The 16,635-nt window shown below is 61.8% G+C and overlaps 1 protein-coding gene across 3 annotated transcripts; it reads right to left on the bottom strand.

Moving 5' to 3' along the window:
* Positions 1-4,646: 4,646 nt before the first annotated feature.
* UBE2I (ubiquitin conjugating enzyme E2 I) lies at positions 4,647-16,367 on the bottom strand. Of its 3 annotated transcripts, none has more exons than XM_070779397.1 (7): positions 16,209-16,367; positions 11,742-11,817; positions 11,498-11,581; positions 10,633-10,705; positions 7,215-7,324; positions 7,047-7,126; positions 4,647-5,244 (listed from the first exon to the last, which is right to left on the bottom strand). In XM_070779397.1, exons 2-7 carry the CDS (start codon positions 11,805-11,807, stop codon positions 5,181-5,183), a joined length of 477 nt encoding a protein of 158 aa, XP_070635498.1. In that variant the 5' UTR covers positions 11,808-11,817; positions 16,209-16,367; the 3' UTR covers positions 4,647-5,180. The 3 variants fall into 3 exon arrangements, with proteins under 3 accessions (XP_070635498.1, XP_070635500.1, XP_070635499.1); XM_070779399.1 differs by lacking the exon at positions 16,209-16,367 and adding an exon at positions 15,603-15,627; XM_070779398.1 differs by lacking the exon at positions 16,209-16,367 and adding an exon at positions 15,329-15,387.
* Between the last annotated feature and the right edge of the window lie 268 nt (positions 16,368-16,635).

Below are 16,635 nucleotides of genomic sequence, written 5' to 3'. Positions count from 1 at the left end.
AACCTGTTGGAACAAACATGGCTTGGTTGCCATGGTGATCATAATGGCTTTGGGGTGAAGAGATGAGACTCTGCAGCTGCTGTAAACAGGAAGTAAGGAGGGGCAGCTGCCAAGGGAGGGGGCCCCTGCTTGAACCCCCATCCCATGCCCAAGGGGAGCCAAGGGGCTGGGGGCCAGAGCCACCCTGGAGATGCACCAGCCCCCAAGACTAAGAGCACAGAGGGCTCCTGGAGACCTCACCACTCTCTTTTGCAGGTGGGGAAACAGGCCCAGAGAGGGGAAAGGGATTGTCCAGGCAACAGGCTGGGTACCAAGCCCAACTCAGGGCCTCAGTTTCCCCAGGAAGGCATAACCCTCAGACCCTTCCCTCCACTGACATTTCCTGGGGACGGAGTGATGGTCCCATTGGCGCCAGCCCCTTCAGTGTCTCCTGACTTGTCCTGAGGCTGGAGTCAGGCCCTCCCGGGTCATAGTCCTGCCCTGCTGCCCTCCTCCGGCACCTTGGGCCTTTGCTTTCCTCATTTGTCAAACAGAAATAGCAGCAGCAGCGGAGCCCAGCCCTCAGCAGGGGCTGGGAGCCATCCTAGAGAGGAGGAGCAAGTGCTGGTTGAGTCAGTGGCAGCTCCTCCACTCCAGGGGAGAAGAAGTGGGGGCTGTCACCGGGGACCCTCCAGGGGCCTCAGGAGGGGCTCTTTCCTTTGGGGACTGCTTTGGCCTCAGCAGGTTGAAAGGGTAAGCTTGTCCTCGTGTGACCCCACAGCAGGCAGAGGGCAGGGAGGGCGCCCCTGGCCCCAGCCTGTGCCCCAGACCTCAGGCTGAAGGATCTACCTGGCCCCAGACCCCCAACGGCACTAGGAGCTCGAGGCGCAGTGAGAGGGCAGCTCGGGGCATGCAGGGGCGTCAGGGCACAAGACACCCTGCCTGTGGGTGTCAGGGCTTGGTGGGGCCCCTGGGGAAGTGGGTTTACCCTCAGGGCTTGGGCTGGACAGGATCTGGCAGGCAGCAGGTGGGGCTTTCCCTCCTTAGGGCCAGGAGAAAAGCACCAGGCTCTGGGTCGCCACCCTGATGGCTGCTGATGGGCAGGGACAGGGGGCCGCAGAGGTGAGGTGCATCCTGTGAGGCCAGGGCACCACCATCATTAAAAAAAGGTATTGATTTGGCTGCACCAGGTCTTGGTTGCCACATGCGGGATCTTCCATCTTCCTTGCGGCACGTGGAATCTTTAAGTGCAGCACGCAAACTCAGTTGTGGCAAGTGGGATCTAGTTTCCCGACCAGGGATCAAATCCAGGCTCCCTGCAAGGAGAGCTGGGAGTCTTGGCCACAGGAAGTCCCCTGCCATAGGTTTAATAAGGCATGAATCCCGCCCTCTGGGGTCAGCCTCTGGAATTGCAGGCACAGGTCCTAGCATTCTGACCCCCACACCAGTGGAAGGACTGTGGCAGGCAAAGTAGGGAGGGAGGTGGGCCCCAGGGAACTCCTGGGCGCATGGCCAAGGGGTTCAGCCAGGGTCCCTCCCTGCTCAGGGCTGGAGGACCCTGAGGGACTGCAGGAATCTGGCCTGGGTGCTGGTTCTGCCAGCAGAGGAGGCGGCTCCAGTTAGGCGAGGGTCCGGCCCAGGTGTGGCCCCTGGCCTGGGGCACTTAGCAGAAGCCCATCGTGTATGTGGGGGGAGGGGGTCCTGCACCTGTGCAGGTGGGGCCTGTGCAGGGCTGGGGCTACGGGACCTCGAGCCCGAGGTTTCCGTGGGGCTGCAGGGGGCACAGAGCAGCCCCGCAGTCAGGCTGTATGGGTATCTGTGAGGCTGGGCCGATGGGCTGCAGGCTGGGAGTGGGCCAGGCGCCTGCTCCTCTGAACACACCCCTCTGCACGCGGGAGGCGGAGGCACTTGTACTGGCTCTGGGACCCCCGGTTCTCCCCTCAGGCAAGAAAGACCACCTTGGGACGGGTCACCTGTGAGAGGCCCGGGGAGGAAGGACCCAGGCCTGGGCACTGCGACTATTTTTTGCTGCTCCCTTATTACTTTCTTTTTTTTTTTTTTCTGGTTGTCAAATGATCCTTTTTTTTTTTTTTCCTTTGCAGTTCTTAACTAGCGGGGCACTCCACTGCGCCACTGTTGATATCATCTATGATGTCATGAGGGTGGCGGCCATCAACATTGCAGCCCACAGACTGGGCGGTCCCCAGGATCTCTTTAATGGTTCCAGAAAGTTCTCTAGCTAGAGACCGATGCCGCATCTGCCGGGCAATGTTGACGATCTCATCAAAAGTAATGTTTCCACTGTGCTTAATGTTTTTCTGCTTCTTTCTGTCCCTTGGTGGTTCCTTCTAAGTGTGTCAGTCGCTCAGTCGTATCCAACTCTTTGCAACCCCACAGACTGTAGCCTGCTAGGCTCCTCTGTTCCAGAATTCTCCAGGCAAGAACACTGGAGTGGGAGCCATTCCCTTCTCCGGGGGATCTTCCTGACCAAGAGATTGAACCTGGGTCTCCCACGTTGCAGGCAGATTATTTACCATCTGAACCACCCAGTTTCCCAACTGATGCCTGAGATTTCAGGCCAGGTGGCAAAGCCCATGTGTCTGAGAACTTGGGGTGGAAGGGGCCCAGTGCTCCCGCCCCTCTGCCCGGCCCACAGCCTCTGCAGACAGGACCATGGTGGTCTGGAGGCCTCTAGATGAGCCTCCTGAATCGCTGGGGCAAGACACCCACAGACTCAGCACCAGTGTCACCTGGGGACAGACCTGGACCAGCACTCCTTGGGCCTCTCCCTGCTGGAGCTGGCTGAGACCGGTTCGAGCCAGCCCAAGTCAGTATTCAGGCCCTCCAACCTGGCAACTCGTCGTCATGGCAACCCCAAGCAGGAGGCAGGGCCTGGTGCATGGTGGGAGGGCCTCGGGCAGCTGGGTCAGGCACGAGGGCATGGTGATGGCTCAGCAAGGAGAGTCCAGGGAGGTCAGGGGGTCCCAAGAACCCAGAGCCCAGCCAGAAGCCACAGGGGCTCCACGCACAGGGGTTCCTGGGGTAGCAGTGTCCAGCCTGTCCTGTGGTCAAGTTCTCCTGGAAGCCCCGATGTGGGTTCCTTGCTCGGAACAGGCTGCCCTGAGCCTGTCCTGGACACGCTGAGGACTCATGCGCACCTTAGCACCCTGGGACAGCGTCCTGGCTCCCTGGGGAGGGCCACCCTGGTGGTGGGAACAGCCCCACGTGGTGGGTACCTGCTCCAGCAGGCGAGACTTGGGGGACAGGGCCAGGGGTCAGCACCGGACGCAGGCTGCCTGCGCACTGACCTCGAGGTACACACTCGACCTTGGCTCTAGGGAATGTCACCCCCTGACACCTGCGGGTCGCTGCGCCTCTGACGCTGGAGGCCGAGGGAGGAGGGACCAGCCAGCCTGGCTCCTTGGGGCAGGGTGGCAGGAAAGGACTCCAGCAGGCGGCAGTTATCGGAAACGTTTTAATCAGAGGATTTTAGATTCACCCCACAGTTCCTTACACGTCATGAGGCACCTCATGCTGGGGACACGCTCTTCCCTTATAGTAGAGACAGGGTGGTCACATTTCATAGTTCTTGTTACAAGATTCACATCTTTGTTAAGCCAAGAACTGTGGCACAAAAGGACATTTCATTAGCCAAAGTCACGACGATTTACTAGAAATACTGATTACCTTAGAATGCTTTAAGTAGAAAATAGATTGAATTTCCACACATGGTAACCATATACACGGGTAACTATTACAAAGAATAGTTCAGTCATTACAAAATAAGATGTTCTGTGAGAAGTTACAGATACGCAGCCTGTGGACCCCCAAAGGCCCTCTGTGCCTACCTATCCTCCGTGTCAGCAGCTCATGCGAGTCCAGCCCGACGAGAGGGCGAGCCACATGGGCCTTGGAGCCACGGCCCCCAGCTTTCAACACAATCCTGTCGCTAGGTGGTGGGTCCCCAAGTGGAGCTTGGCCCCGCCTGGCTTCCTGACGGGTCGGGGTGATCAGTCCTCCTCAGGCCCTCAGCCTGTGAGCGGAGCCACAGGCACCGGTCCGCCAGTGAGGGTGAGGGTTCGAAGTGTGGGAGGGCAGCTGGACCCCGGGCCTCTGCAGTTCCAGGGTGCAGGACCCGGGCCCAAGCCCACCTGCCTCGTCCCGTCTCCATCTTCGGGACCCGAGTGGGGCGGAGCCTCCGGAGGAGCAGCCTCAGGTGCAGATGCATCCGCAACAGGGAGGTGCCTGTGGGGCAGCGGCCTGCAGCGAGGCCTGCCCGCCTGCGCTCGCGGGGCAGGGGCGGGGGTGGGGGTGGGGGTGTTGTGTGTGGGGTGTGTGGGGGCTCCGCTGCAGGCCTCACTGCAGTCTGGGCCCCATCGCCCGGCCCGGCAGCCCTCAGCCACACGTCGGCACTGGGGGTGAGCCGCCTGGACCATGGTCTTCCCGCCTGCCTGGCCTGGGTCAGCGTCTCCTGCTCCTGACGCCTGGGCCTGCGAGCTTGACAAGCCTCTGGATGCCAGTTCCGGCCTGACCAGACCTGACCCTCCGGCGCCCGCAGCCCCGAGCCCAGAGTGGCGGGGAGAGAACGCCTGCCACTGTTAACAGAGGATGGGGCCGGGGGCACATGGAGGCCACCTCCTCACTTTTAATGATGATAATGCAACAAAAACCTTTATATAAACAGTTTATTTACTCTAAACAGCAACACAGACAAACGCCATATAAACACAAAGGAAGTGATGCGGAAACGCGACGCTGGCTGGCTGGGGCTCTGGGGCTCTGGGGCTCTGGGGGCGGGCGGCTCTGCTTTCCGGCGTCGTGCGGCCAGCGGGAGGCTAAGTGCAGCTCTGGGCGGCGTGGAGCATGCCTGCGTCCGCGAGCGAAGGGAACGCGCTCCTCGGGACTCATCCAAGTATAAAAGTTTATAATTTTACAGCAGTTGAAATACTGACATCAATATTAAAATAAAAGCAAGTTTTACATAACAATCAAAAATACAAAAGACTGAAGGAAGAGACCCTGTATGAAAAACTGGGCGATTCAGCGAGTCGAGACTGTACCAGTGGCGGAAATGGAAAATGGCGCCCGCCCACCCTCCCCAGGTGACCAGTAATTGTAGAGCAACGTTAGATTTGCAAAAATGTTGTAAACAAGTTCTTGCCAAACCAATCCCTTCCTTTTACGATGCCACAGGTCGCTGCTTATGAGGGAGCAAACTTCTTGGCTTGTGCTCGAACCCTTTTCTCGTATTCCACTCTGTTTTGGCTGAGGAGGTCAAAAGAGAGACATGTTAGAAGGTGCAGCTGCCGCCCGAGCTGTACCGGGAGCCTGCGGCAGCCCGCGCACTCACCGGTCAGCAGGAGCAACAGCTCCTCTGTCTCTGAGGCAGCCTCCACCACCCTGGTCAGTGGAGGAGACAGAGCGTCCGCACACCTGCCTCAAAACCAGACAAGTCCCGGGGGTCTGCCCCTGGCTCTCAGCGCTGCCCGTGGGAAGCTTACAGCTGGGGGCTCCAGGGTGAGAACCGCTATTGATGAAAGGGGAGCTGTGCCCCAGGGGGGAGACGACACTTACAACTGAGGCTCATCAGGGACGTGCACACAGGTGTGTGAAAGAAAGGAAGCCAGGGCCCCCCAAGCTGTGCTCACAACAAGCGTGGCCCCTCAGCGTGCCGACCCCAGCCTGAGGCCCAGTGGTCACCTCCAGCCAGGCGTGGGGTGGCAGAAGCTGCCCTGCTGAGCCCTGGCACCCTGCCTGCAGCCTCCCTAGGGAACGGCTGCAGCACCCGCAGAGGGAGAGCTCGAGCTGCCCTGCAAGCCGGGAACGAGGCAGAGCAACCAGAGCCTGCAGCAGACTGACTGCACCCCAGGGGACGTGGGCGTGTGGGCCAGCACCAGCCACACCACTGGGGAGACCTCGGGCGCGGATGCTGCGGAGTGGTGTCCCCACAGCACCCGGCCGCACACCACCACCAACACAGAAACCCAGGAAAACCGGCCTGAGGCACTGCTCCCCAAGCTCACGGGTACAGGAGACTCCCTGACTTCGTGGGCCATGCTCCTGTTGCAGGGCTCAGCTCGGGTGCATACCCGCTGGCCTTACCTACTAAGGCTGCAGAACTGAGCACCCAGCACCCAGCTTGGGGTCAGGCAGAAGTCAGTGTACAACCAACCTGGCAGTGAGAACGTGCTCGCTAGAACCACGAGTGATGCTCCCAATGGGGACCCAAGGAGGCAGGGGGACTGAAGGCTGGAGGTGAGTGGGCCGGGGGCTCAGGGACTGGACCTCTGCCCTGCCGGGGGTGGGCACCATGCTGCCCTTGGCCAGTACTGGGCCTCCACCCGGGGACCTGAGCCGTTCTGGGGAAGCAACTTGGTGCTTCTTTCAGGGAACTCAGGCAGCTGGGGTGCTGGCCACTCAGCGGGGCCTGAGGACAGCCGCAGTCTTGGCTTCACCACCTCCCCATGCTCTCCAGGAAGGACAGGCCCTGGGTGCCAAGCCATCACGGCACTGGGGCTCCCTTCCCCCAGTCCCGAGGGAAGGGTGGGGCTGGGGTGCCGGGGCCCCCAGCCTGGCTAAACGCCCTGCCCAGGCCAGCCTGGGAAGGACCAGAGCACCAGGTGTAACGGGTGCTTCCCGACTCCATCACCCCAGCCTCCTCCCTCAGTGCCGACCCTGGACACAGGCCCCGAGGGACACACAGCAAACGGCTGGGCGTGAAGCAGACACCTGGCTTCGTACCCTACTGCTGCCCCCGCCCCCTGGAGAGGCACCAAGCCCGGGCGGGACAGGGAAGAGGGGCTGGGAGACCCGGGGGGCCGCAGCAAGGCCAAGGCAGGAGGCTGGCGTCCCTGGTTGAGTGGGCCGCTGGTCACCCCTCCTCCAGGGCCCACACCCAGAGGAACGTTCCCACTGAGCCGGATCAGGGCTCAGACACAAAGCGGTCAGCCCCCGACCTCCGCCTCCTGACACCCCATCACCCGCTCTCCCGCCCGCCAGGGGCGGCCTAGACTGGCCTTCAGGGAGGCCAAGGAGAGGGTGCAGCGAGCGAGCGGGTCACTACTGACCAGTAGATCGTGTAGGCCTCTGCTTGAGCTGGGTCTTGGATATTTGGTTCGTTTAGAAGTTCCTGTATTCCTAATAAGATCTGCATGAGAGAGAACAAAGTGGTGGGAAGGGCAGGCTCTCCGGCCGCGGGCTGGGCTCCACTGGGGAGGGTGGGCATGGGCGCGTACCTGCTTGATGGTGATGGCTGGCCGCCAGTCCTTGTCCTCCTCCAGGATGGACAGGCACACTGTGCCTGAGGGGTACACGTTTGGGTGGAACAGCGGCGGTTCAAACTTGCCTGGAGCACAGGGAGGGAAATGTTTCTGTAGGCAGGTGTCCCTCTGCCCAGGGCCTGCCACTCCCCTGGCACCCCTCCCCCACACCAAGCGGGAAAACAAACTGGCCTCAGGGGGAGGCGGCAGGGGGAGCGAGCAGGCCGAGCAGACAGGCCCAGAGGGCAGGCCCCGCGGTGGCAGGGGGCTGGGGGGGGTGTGTGTGTGTGATCAGAGTACCGTGCCCTGAACGGGACCCCTGCCCTATGGCCTCCCAGTGGCCTGGCTCAGGAAGAAGGCAAGGAAACCCTGCAGCGGGAGACGGGGGGCCTGGGGGGCACCGGGCAGAAACGCAGGGGCCCTTCCCCACCAGTGGCCATTTTCAGATTCATCCTGCTTCACAACCAGAGGCTTTTAGGATCACAGGCTCTTTCTTCAAAAACAAAAAATACAGTTCACCTTCTTTAAGGAAAAATATACACATACAAAACTTGAAACTATAAAAACAGCAGGAAAAGCCTGCCACCCTGAGCCCCACCGCAGACCTTTCACTCATCTGCTGCTTTGGCCAGTTTTTCTCACCTGGACCCTTTCCCCTCTGTCTAAACGCGTCATACCCAGAAGAGGGCAGCAAGCACAGCAGCGTGGTTGATGAATTACCAAACAGCTTTGAGAAATCTGCCCCGGCCCGGGGCTCCGGCTCTGCCCGGGGCTCAGCCCACCCCACTAACCACGCAGGCCTCGCTGGCAGGCCTGGGCGCTGGCCTACAAACCTCAGGGCACAGCTCAGCCACTACGAATGGAGCCACAAGGCCTTCTCAGCATGAAACCACCACTTGAGCAGATGCTGCTGGTTTGCATGGCGGCTGCAACAATTCACACACTGCCAGCGGGTCTTCAGGCTCCCAGGCTTCACGACCGTGCCAGCCCAGTGGTGCCTGCCACCCACGGTGCTGACGTGCGGCCCGCCATGCCTGGTCAGGGCTGCTCCTCTGGGCAGCTCTTCTTCCATCTCTGGCACGGTGTTCTTGCTGACTTGCAGACGCTCTTTATACACACACATGCAGGACACAGGCCCGCTGTCAGGCATTTGTCCCCCACTTCGAGTCTGTCTCTTTGCTCCTTTAATTTTACTTTTTGGTAGATGTTGCTTCCCATCTTTAACTGAATCTTGCTTCTTGTGCAGGAAGACGCTGGCCCAGCACCAGCACCCTGAGCCCCGCCATGACCTTACCCCGCCTCATGGGCGCGGCTGACCCCAACTGAACACAGTCAGCGCCTCCTGTCTCCGGCACGTGCGGGCCCTTCTTTCCTCTGCGCAGACCGTCCTCTGCCCGCTGTGCAGACTCGAGGGCTGCCCCAGGTCTCCCTGGCCTTCTGCTGGGCACAAGTGCACTGGGCCCCTCCTCAGGGAGCGCCAGTCCAGGGACAGGCGTCGCGTGCGGCCTCAGGAGGCCCGCCGAGCGCTCTCCAGGGAGCATTCAGGGCTGCCGGGTTGCCCCCCGCAGCGTCCACGAGGAGCTGGGTGCCCTCCCGGGCCGCCGGCCAGTTGGAGAGCCTCTTCCGCGAAGGGCCGTCCGAGCTGATGGCCGCTTGCTTCTCCTCACCAGCGTGCAGGGGCTCCGATGAACGTGGGGAAAGAACCGACGACAGACACATCTTTCTCTCCTCCTCACGCGTACTGCCCCGGGGGAGGGCACGGTCCTGACTCCAGGGCTGCCCAGCTCACTTTCCCCCTGGTATTTCCAGTTAAGGGCTCTGGTCCGCCAACATGAGGGAGGCCATCTCCCCAGCAGTTCCTCTCCCTCTGGGCGCCAGGATCCCCAGGAGCACCCGTCCCTCTTCTCCCACCCCCGCCCCCCGACCAATCGCACACGGCTGGCCTTCCTGGCCTCTGCTCCTCAGGCCTGCCTGACGAGCCTCAGCCTGGGCCTCAGAACCCCCCTGGTCCCAGCCAGTGTGTCAAGGACGTGACTATTCTCAGCACTTGCCTCCCCTGCGTCTCAGCCAGGGCGACAGCTTACAGAAGTCTGCCTAATCACACTGGACTTGCAAGCAGAGCTGAGAGCAGACGCGGACACCCGCGGCCCCCTGAACCGCGCACGCACTCGTCCTGCCAGGGCTGGAGGCGGCCGGGATCCTTGCTGAGACGTCTTTATTTTGGCCACACTGCAGGGCTTGTGGGATCTTAGTCCCCCAACCAGGGATTGAACCCCTGCCTGCAGTGGTGAAAGCGTGGAGTCCTAACCACTGGCCAGGGAATTCCCTTTAAAATTCTTCTGTTTTTTTTCCCCAGCAGTGAGGCCTTACATCTGTTGGATTTACCCCGCTATATTTGATGTACGTAGTATACTTTAGAAGACGCCATCTCTTGTAATCACACGAAAACAGACTTTTGTGAACTGCTCTTTCATTCAGCAGCCTTAGACTTGGAGAGAAACTGGTTGTAGGCTTGTCCTCCAATTCCACGGGGTTTCCTCTTCCTCTCTGGCTGGATCAGCTTGGAATTCCAATTCAGGGTGGGACAGATAAAGAAAGCTGCTACAATTTATCTCATTTCTTAAAGATGTTCTTTAAGGTAGTAACTTTGTGGCAAAAAATTGAAACAGCAAAGAACAAGGCAAATGAAGTCAATCTCCCTCCCGGGGGCTGACTATCCTTTCAGAAATTCTTCCAGTCCTGCCTTTGTAACAGACAACACTCCTGAATCACCAAGCACCAGAGTGAACGCCGACACAGTCTTGCCCCACGCGCTGGGTATGAGCTCATGCGCTCAACGAACCAGCCACAGCATTTGCTGATTTCCAGCTACCAAGAGGAGGGGCCTGGCCCTGCCTGAGCCCTGCGGACCTGCTTGTGGAAGTCTGCCTCAGCACCACCTCAGACGCAGCCGGGCCGGCTCCTCCCGCGCCTTCTCTGGAGGCGCCAGTGCACCACCCACGCAGGGGCGACACACAGCACCACCAGGTACAAAATCCCAACAGGCGACAAAACCCGAAGCGGGGGAGGCTCCAGACTGCAGCCCTTACGCACACCTGCCTCCCTCCAGGGCTGGAAGCTGGTGGCAGCTGGTCCCTGCTGGGCACCAAGGGTCCAGGGGCCCTAGGGATGAGTCAGGTTCTGAGATCTCAGCCTGTTCCATGCACTCCCGCCACTGGGGTGGAAACAGACTCACGCCCACCGCCCATCTCAGGGAGCAGAGGCTCTAGTGGAGCCGCCGGGAGCAGATGGGAACACGAGCTCGGCTCCCCAGGCCCAGGCTCTCCAGGGGAACCTGGACCACCCGCTGAACACCGTGGGAGCGGCTGACTCCTGAGGACCTCGTCCTACTTACATTTTGGTGGTGAGGATGGGTAATCGTCTTTGAACAGCATCCGTAGTTTAAACAAGCCTCCTTCCCATGGGGTCTGTTGGGCAATGAAACTGATCAGGAGTGCTGGTGGCCAGGCCCAAGAGGGGCAAGGGGCCTTCCCCAGAGCACCCCCAGGAGGAGGACCCCAAGGCAGCTCCCCGGGACTCCTGGGGCCTCTACGGCCCCAAGGGGACATGGAAAGGGCCTTCCCTGGAGGAGTACGTGGCCCTGGACCCACACCAGCAGGTGTGGTGAGGACTCAGGGAGGGGGCTCCCTGGGAGGGACATTCTGCGAAGCCGTCCCCAGACACCCTGCGGGCCCAGGCAGCCTCCCAGCTCCACGGCGCAGCCCCACTGCCAGCGTCCACTCCTGCTGCAGCTTCATGCCAACCAGGAGGGGTGCAGGGACGAAGCCCTGTCACCACCCGGGCACCTCAGGGGTCTCTTCCTTCCGCCCCTGAAGCCCACAAAAGCTTCCAACGTGCCAGTTCCAGTGTACCCAGTGGCGCCGTGGCGCCAAGTGAAGGACACCAGGCCGACAAGGCCATCCCAGGTGGCAGAGGTCGCTTCTGCGTCTAAGGATCTGCCAGGGTCTGAGACCCAAAGCCCCTCCGCCCTGGCCTTGGGAGCACCGCTTCAGCCTCAGCACGTCCGTTCCACTCCACCCCTCAAGGGCTCCCCCTGCTCCCGGACGTGGGGCCCCACGGTGCACTCCCCACCTGCTGCAGCCTAGCTCCTTTCTGAAGTAAGGCTGCCCGGGGGGCACGTGTCACTCTAACCTTGTCCCCTGGCCAGGGGACGGGACCAGGGCCGGCCTGGGTCCTTCTGAAGGGGTGGCCCCTCTTACCCCCTTCTTCCCAGGAATGGCACACTCCCAATTCATGAGGTTCATCGTGCCGTCAGGGTTCTTTGTTGGGACGGCCACGAAACCCTGCAAGGGAAGAGCATCAGCATATCGGCACCGGGCAGTGGGCCTGCCCCAGGACCAGCCCTCCAGCACAGCCCAGGCCAAGCAAGGACCCACAGGGAGCAGGCATTCCAGTCAGGGGATGCCGTCACCCTGCCACATGCAGAAATAAAGCTTTCCTTACAAACGGGTGGTCTTTTCTCCAAGCTTTCCTCTCCTGGGCGAGTCTGCTGAGGGCGATCCCCGACATGTTCGCGTCCCTGGAAGAGCCGGGCAGAATGTGTGATGAGCAAAGGTAGCTACAGGCCCTCCGCCCCTCACCCCGCACCTGGCCCAGCCTGAGACTTGATTCCGAGGAGCAAGCAAACGAAGGGTCCCAGTGGCCTCACAGGCTCTCTGAGCATGCTTCTGCCTGGGGTGTGCATGGGGGTCGTGCTCCCTGGGGCGCCCCCCGCGCCCAGTAGCAGCCCTGCCCTCTCTGTCCTGCAACCCTGGCTGGAGTGACAGGGACCCCGATATCACTAGGAGGGGCAGGAGCAAGATGGGGACATCCAGAGGGCCAGCCTGAGACCTAGGGGGCAGTCACTAAGCAGAGGGACATGAGGGTGCTGCCAGAATCCACGCCTGGGCCCAGCCAGGAGGGGAGCCTGTGTTCTGGAAGGCGGCCCCGGGCAGAGAGCAGCTCAATCACAGGAGGGGCAGGGGCCACACAAGCCCAGCCTCCAGCAAACCCCACCACCAGGCCGTCCACAGCCCCGCCACTTCCTCACCTGACACCCCACCCAAGGACCCGCCGCCACGCCGCCTGTCCCCTGGACTTTGGGGAAGTCAGCAAAAGGCTCAGTGGGCCCTGTAGCCAAGCTGCTGGGGCCCCCGGGCACTTCTGAATGCCCTCCCCTACCACCTCTGGACCCCAGACCTTCAAGGCTGGGCCATCAGCACACAGACCCATTGCCTGACGCTGTTGGGTCACGTCCCAGGGCAGCTGATCCCGCACGCCGACCAGACCAGGAACAGGCCCAGGTCAGAACCCCACTGCCCTCGCCACCCTTCCGCCCACAGGAACCCGGCCCCAAAGGCCACAGAACCTGCTGGGCCACACAGAACCTAGTGTGTTCACTGGTCTTCAAGTCCATGGCAACATTGGAGAGTACCACGAATCAAGTACCTCCACAAGCACGACTTTAACCATACTGAGGGGAGGGTCTCCGAGCTGGGCACATCGGCCGGGTGGCCGGCTCACCCCACCTCGCGCCTCTGGCAGGGGAGAGGCCCAGCACCTGGAGTGTCCTAGGACAACAAGCCGTGCCTTCCACAGCCACAAAACAAACTTCCGCTGAAGACAGGACAAGAAACCGGCCATGCCTCCCAGTGGTGCTGGCCCTGCCCCAGAGCAGGGGACCAAGCCCAGCTCAGAGCTGAGAACGAAAGACCCAGAAAGTAACCTGCCCACTGGGGGAGAAGCCTCAAGTCAAACCCAGGGGTAGAAGGGCCACTTCTCACCGAGGCCACTGGCCCACCATCACTTGGCTCAAGCTGACCCCCAACTTCTCCAGCAAGCCAAATGGTGACCTTGTCCCAGCACCGGCTGCTGGTGGCCACTCTGGTGTGCCCACGTCTGTGCAGGGGAGCGGGGTCAGGTCAGCAGGTCGACAGTAGAGCCCGGCCCTGGGCGGCTGCTTGTTCCCAGACCCAATGGCCTCAAGGAGCCAGAACTCTGCAGGGGTCTGGCTCTTGGACCACTCCCCAATAAGTAAGCATATGGGAGGTGGAACTGGGATTGCCATCACAACCTCACCCAGGATCCCAGGGTCCAGGAAGTGGGGTGATTTACTGCAGACACCAGACAACTGGGTGCCGTGAGTTGTCAAGAAACACGGAGACTCGGGTCAACACAAGGAAAAGCGAGCATCGAAACTCTAGTTCCCACGCAGGAGGCCTGGTGACAGGGGCTGCTGCCCGGCTCTGACCACCGAGGACACTCTCCAAGGCTCTAACCCTGCCCAACCTCAAGTTCCAAGCAAGAAGGCCTTAATCCCAAATAAGCCCGGACCCCAAACAGAATTTCTCTTTGCCACCTGCAACCCTCCAGTCCTGGCCCGCCCACCTCCTCCTCATCCATGGACCTGACGGACAGGACCCCATCTGGGGTCTCCTTCCCTACACATACACACCCATCGTGTATTTTCATTCATTCATGCGATGTAAGTTGAAGACCACAAGCGCAGCGGCCGGAAGGCTGACATGGGTATACTGGTGCCCCTGGGTTTTAGTGGTGGTTGGCTGGCCACCTGGGCACTGCCTGCAGCACTGGGCTATCCAGAAACAGGACAGAGGGGGAGGTGGTGGAGTCACTTCCCTCAGGTGGGGAGCCAGCAGAGCAGAGGGGAGCGCCGGCCAGCTTTCGTCTTTAAGGTCCTCTCTGGTTAAGACATGAGGGCAGTAATCCTGAAGCCTGAAACCCTTCACTTCACACGACCCTTCTAAACAGAACTCGCCCCCCGCACATCCCCAGGGCCGATGGGAACACCTCTCCCTCCCCCAGTGGGGGCTTAGGGAGGTGCAGGATGTCCTACACGAGCCCCTCACGGGCCAGGGCAGAGCACAGGGCACCGGCTGCGGCCACCTCTAAACTGTCCCACACAGAAGCTCAGCGGCAGAGACAAGCAGCCTGGCTCCCCGTGCACTGCGAGGTTCCTGTTGAGTCTGCGCTCAGCAAGGCGTCAAGACTGGTTCCTGGAGCCTGGGCGGCACACGGGTTCTGGAATGGGCAAGCTGGCACTCCAGGGCTCTCGAGCGGCAGGGCTGGGCCAGGATGTAGAGAAGGCCGGTGGGGTGATCCTGAGTGCCGCATGCCTGCTGACCGCATGCCAGGACCCCGCCACAGGCCACCTCTTCTGCTGACAAGGAACAAAGCCGCCTCAGCAGACCCTGTCGGGATGCCAGCTGTGATTGTCTCAGGTGCAAAAAGTAACGGGGGAGGGGGGGTGTCCCACAAGAGCTGCTGCAACCCCGTCCTTGGGGGTGACAACCAAACCGGGCACCAGATAGATGCTGCAGGCAGAGCAGAGTCACAGGCACATACCTGCACCAGCCCAGAGAGAGGCTGGCCTCTCGCTCCCCAGGAGAAAGCAGCCAATTTGCTACATTTTAATTACAACACGGAACCACTCCTTCAGCATCCCACTTAGAATCGAATCAGCTTTTCCCAACTGACAGGGAGGCACTTAAGGAGCTGTTAAGTGTGAGGAGAGTCCTCAGAGCAGCAAAATCACTGAGAGGCAAAGATCGGATATCCATGACCTGCTAGAGACAGCCTGAAGCACAGGATCCGAGTCTGGGGCAGACCCTTGAAGTCTGCAGCCACCCTTCTCCAGCATGGGCTGTGCTTGAACCCACGCTTCTCAGATCACGCTCTGTGAAGCCACTTACTGGCTGCAGGTGAGGGCCAGCGGCTTCCCTCTCCCACCTCAACCTTCTCACGGGTAAAATGGGCGATAGCACTGTGAGCCCAGGGGTCAGCCCAGGGGTCGGCCCAGGATAAAACCGATGAAGGCTCGCGGCCCTTGGTGGGCTTTCCCACCCAACCGTAAACTCGCCAGGAGAAGGAAGGCACTGGCTTCACCTGCGCTCAGGAGATCCTCCAGCCCAGGTGCACTTCCCTGGTCTTTCCTGACACGCCTCCCACGACGCCCGGCTGTTTCCAAAGCAAGCCCGGCACCCCCAGCCAGACTCACGTGCAGCACGATGCAGAATTCACCCCTAACCCACCCAAAAGCAAGTCAGGACAAACATGGGATCCTTCTTCCCCTGCTGCTCGGTAGGTTCTCCGTCCAAAGGCAGGGTTTCCTTGGGAGCAAGAAACACAGAGGACCACGGGCTTAAGAGCAGACCAACGAAAGCCAACTCCGCAAACAGAGGAGTAACTCTGCGAACGGAGCTTGTTTTCAAACCGTACAAACCAAACCAGCTACTTCTATGATTCAAGGACAGCTGCTGGCCGTTACCATCAGCCCAGCTAATCATTCCCTCGCCTTCCTCTTACTCGCGAAAACTACCAGCTCCAGCCTCCGTGCAATTGATATAAAGCGGTCTTGGGACGAGACCTCCCCGTCAAGGGAAGCGCGAACACTCGGTGGGTCCCCCCAACGGCGGGCGGAGCTCAGAGGCGCAAGAGCTCTGGCTTGTTTTCGTTTCCAGGCATCACACGCCACCCCCAAACGCGCCGGCGCTCCTGCAGCGCGCGGCTTTGCACTCTTTGTGCTGCGCGTCCTCTCCCAGGCTGGAACGCGCCACAGGTTCGCGCGCAGACCGTGACCCCGGAAACGCTCCGCCTGAGCGGAGGGCTCGGCGCTCCTGTCAGCGCGGCCCGAGCGGAGCGCGCCGTCGGTCGCCCCGGACGCGACTCGCCCCGAGCGCGCGCCCGGGGGAGAGGACGCCCCCACCTCGCGGGCCGAGGCCGCGGTGGGCCGGGGGCCGGGCCGCCCGAGGGGAGCCCGGCGGGCTGGCCCCCGCCGCGGCGTCAGCAGCCCGGGGCGGGCCGGTCCCCGGGAACGGGCCGGGCCGCGCGCGGAGGGCGCCTGCCCGGCCGGGCCCGCCGGCAGCGGAGGCTCGGGCCCCCGCGACCCGGCGCCCGCCCCGCGGCGCTCACCTCGGGCGGCCCGGCCCGGCGAGCGAGGCGTACTAGGCGGCGGCGGCGACGGCGGCGGCGTCTGCGTTCCCTTTGTCTCGGGACTTCCCTCCCGAGCCCGCTCCGCGCGCAGCCCGAGCGCTCGAGGACCCCGGAGCGGGCGGGGCGGGGCGGGGCCTGCGGGGCCTGCCCGCCGCGCGCCTGCCTCGCACCCCGCCGCCGCCACCGCCAGCCCCGCGCCACCCGCGCCGCCGAGCGCCGCCCGCTGCCCGTGTCCCGCCGCCGCGCGCTCGCGCCTCGGGCCCCGCTCGGGAGCCCGGCCTGGAGGCGGCTTTCCAGTCAGGCGGCGCCATGGACACCTGTGTCCTTAAAGGGGCCGCGTCCCGGGTGTCAGGGAGCGTCTGCAAACTCCCCTTAGTGGGGCACTGTTCCTCGCGAGGACGGGCCG

The sequence above is a fragment of the Bos indicus genome, chromosome 25 (assembly GCF_029378745.1).
Source record: "Bos indicus isolate NIAB-ARS_2022 breed Sahiwal x Tharparkar chromosome 25, NIAB-ARS_B.indTharparkar_mat_pri_1.0, whole genome shotgun sequence".
NCBI lineage: Eukaryota > Metazoa > Chordata > Mammalia > Artiodactyla > Bovidae > Bos > Bos indicus.
This window is presented reverse-complemented; position numbering and strand designations above follow the sequence as displayed.

Coding starts and splice junctions, on each gene's coding strand:
- UBE2I (XM_070779397.1), bottom strand. CDS start 11,807: ATGTCGGGGATCGCCCTCAGCAGACTCGCCCAGGAGAGGAAAGCTTGG. Junction 10,706..11,497: donor CCATTCCTGGGAAGAAGGGG/GTAAGAGGGGCC, acceptor ATTGCCCAACAG/ACCCCATGGGAAGGAGGCTT. Junction 7,325..10,632: donor CCCATCCTCACCACCAAAAT/GTAAGTAGGACG, acceptor CCTGTGCTCCAG/GCAAGTTTGAACCGCCGCTG.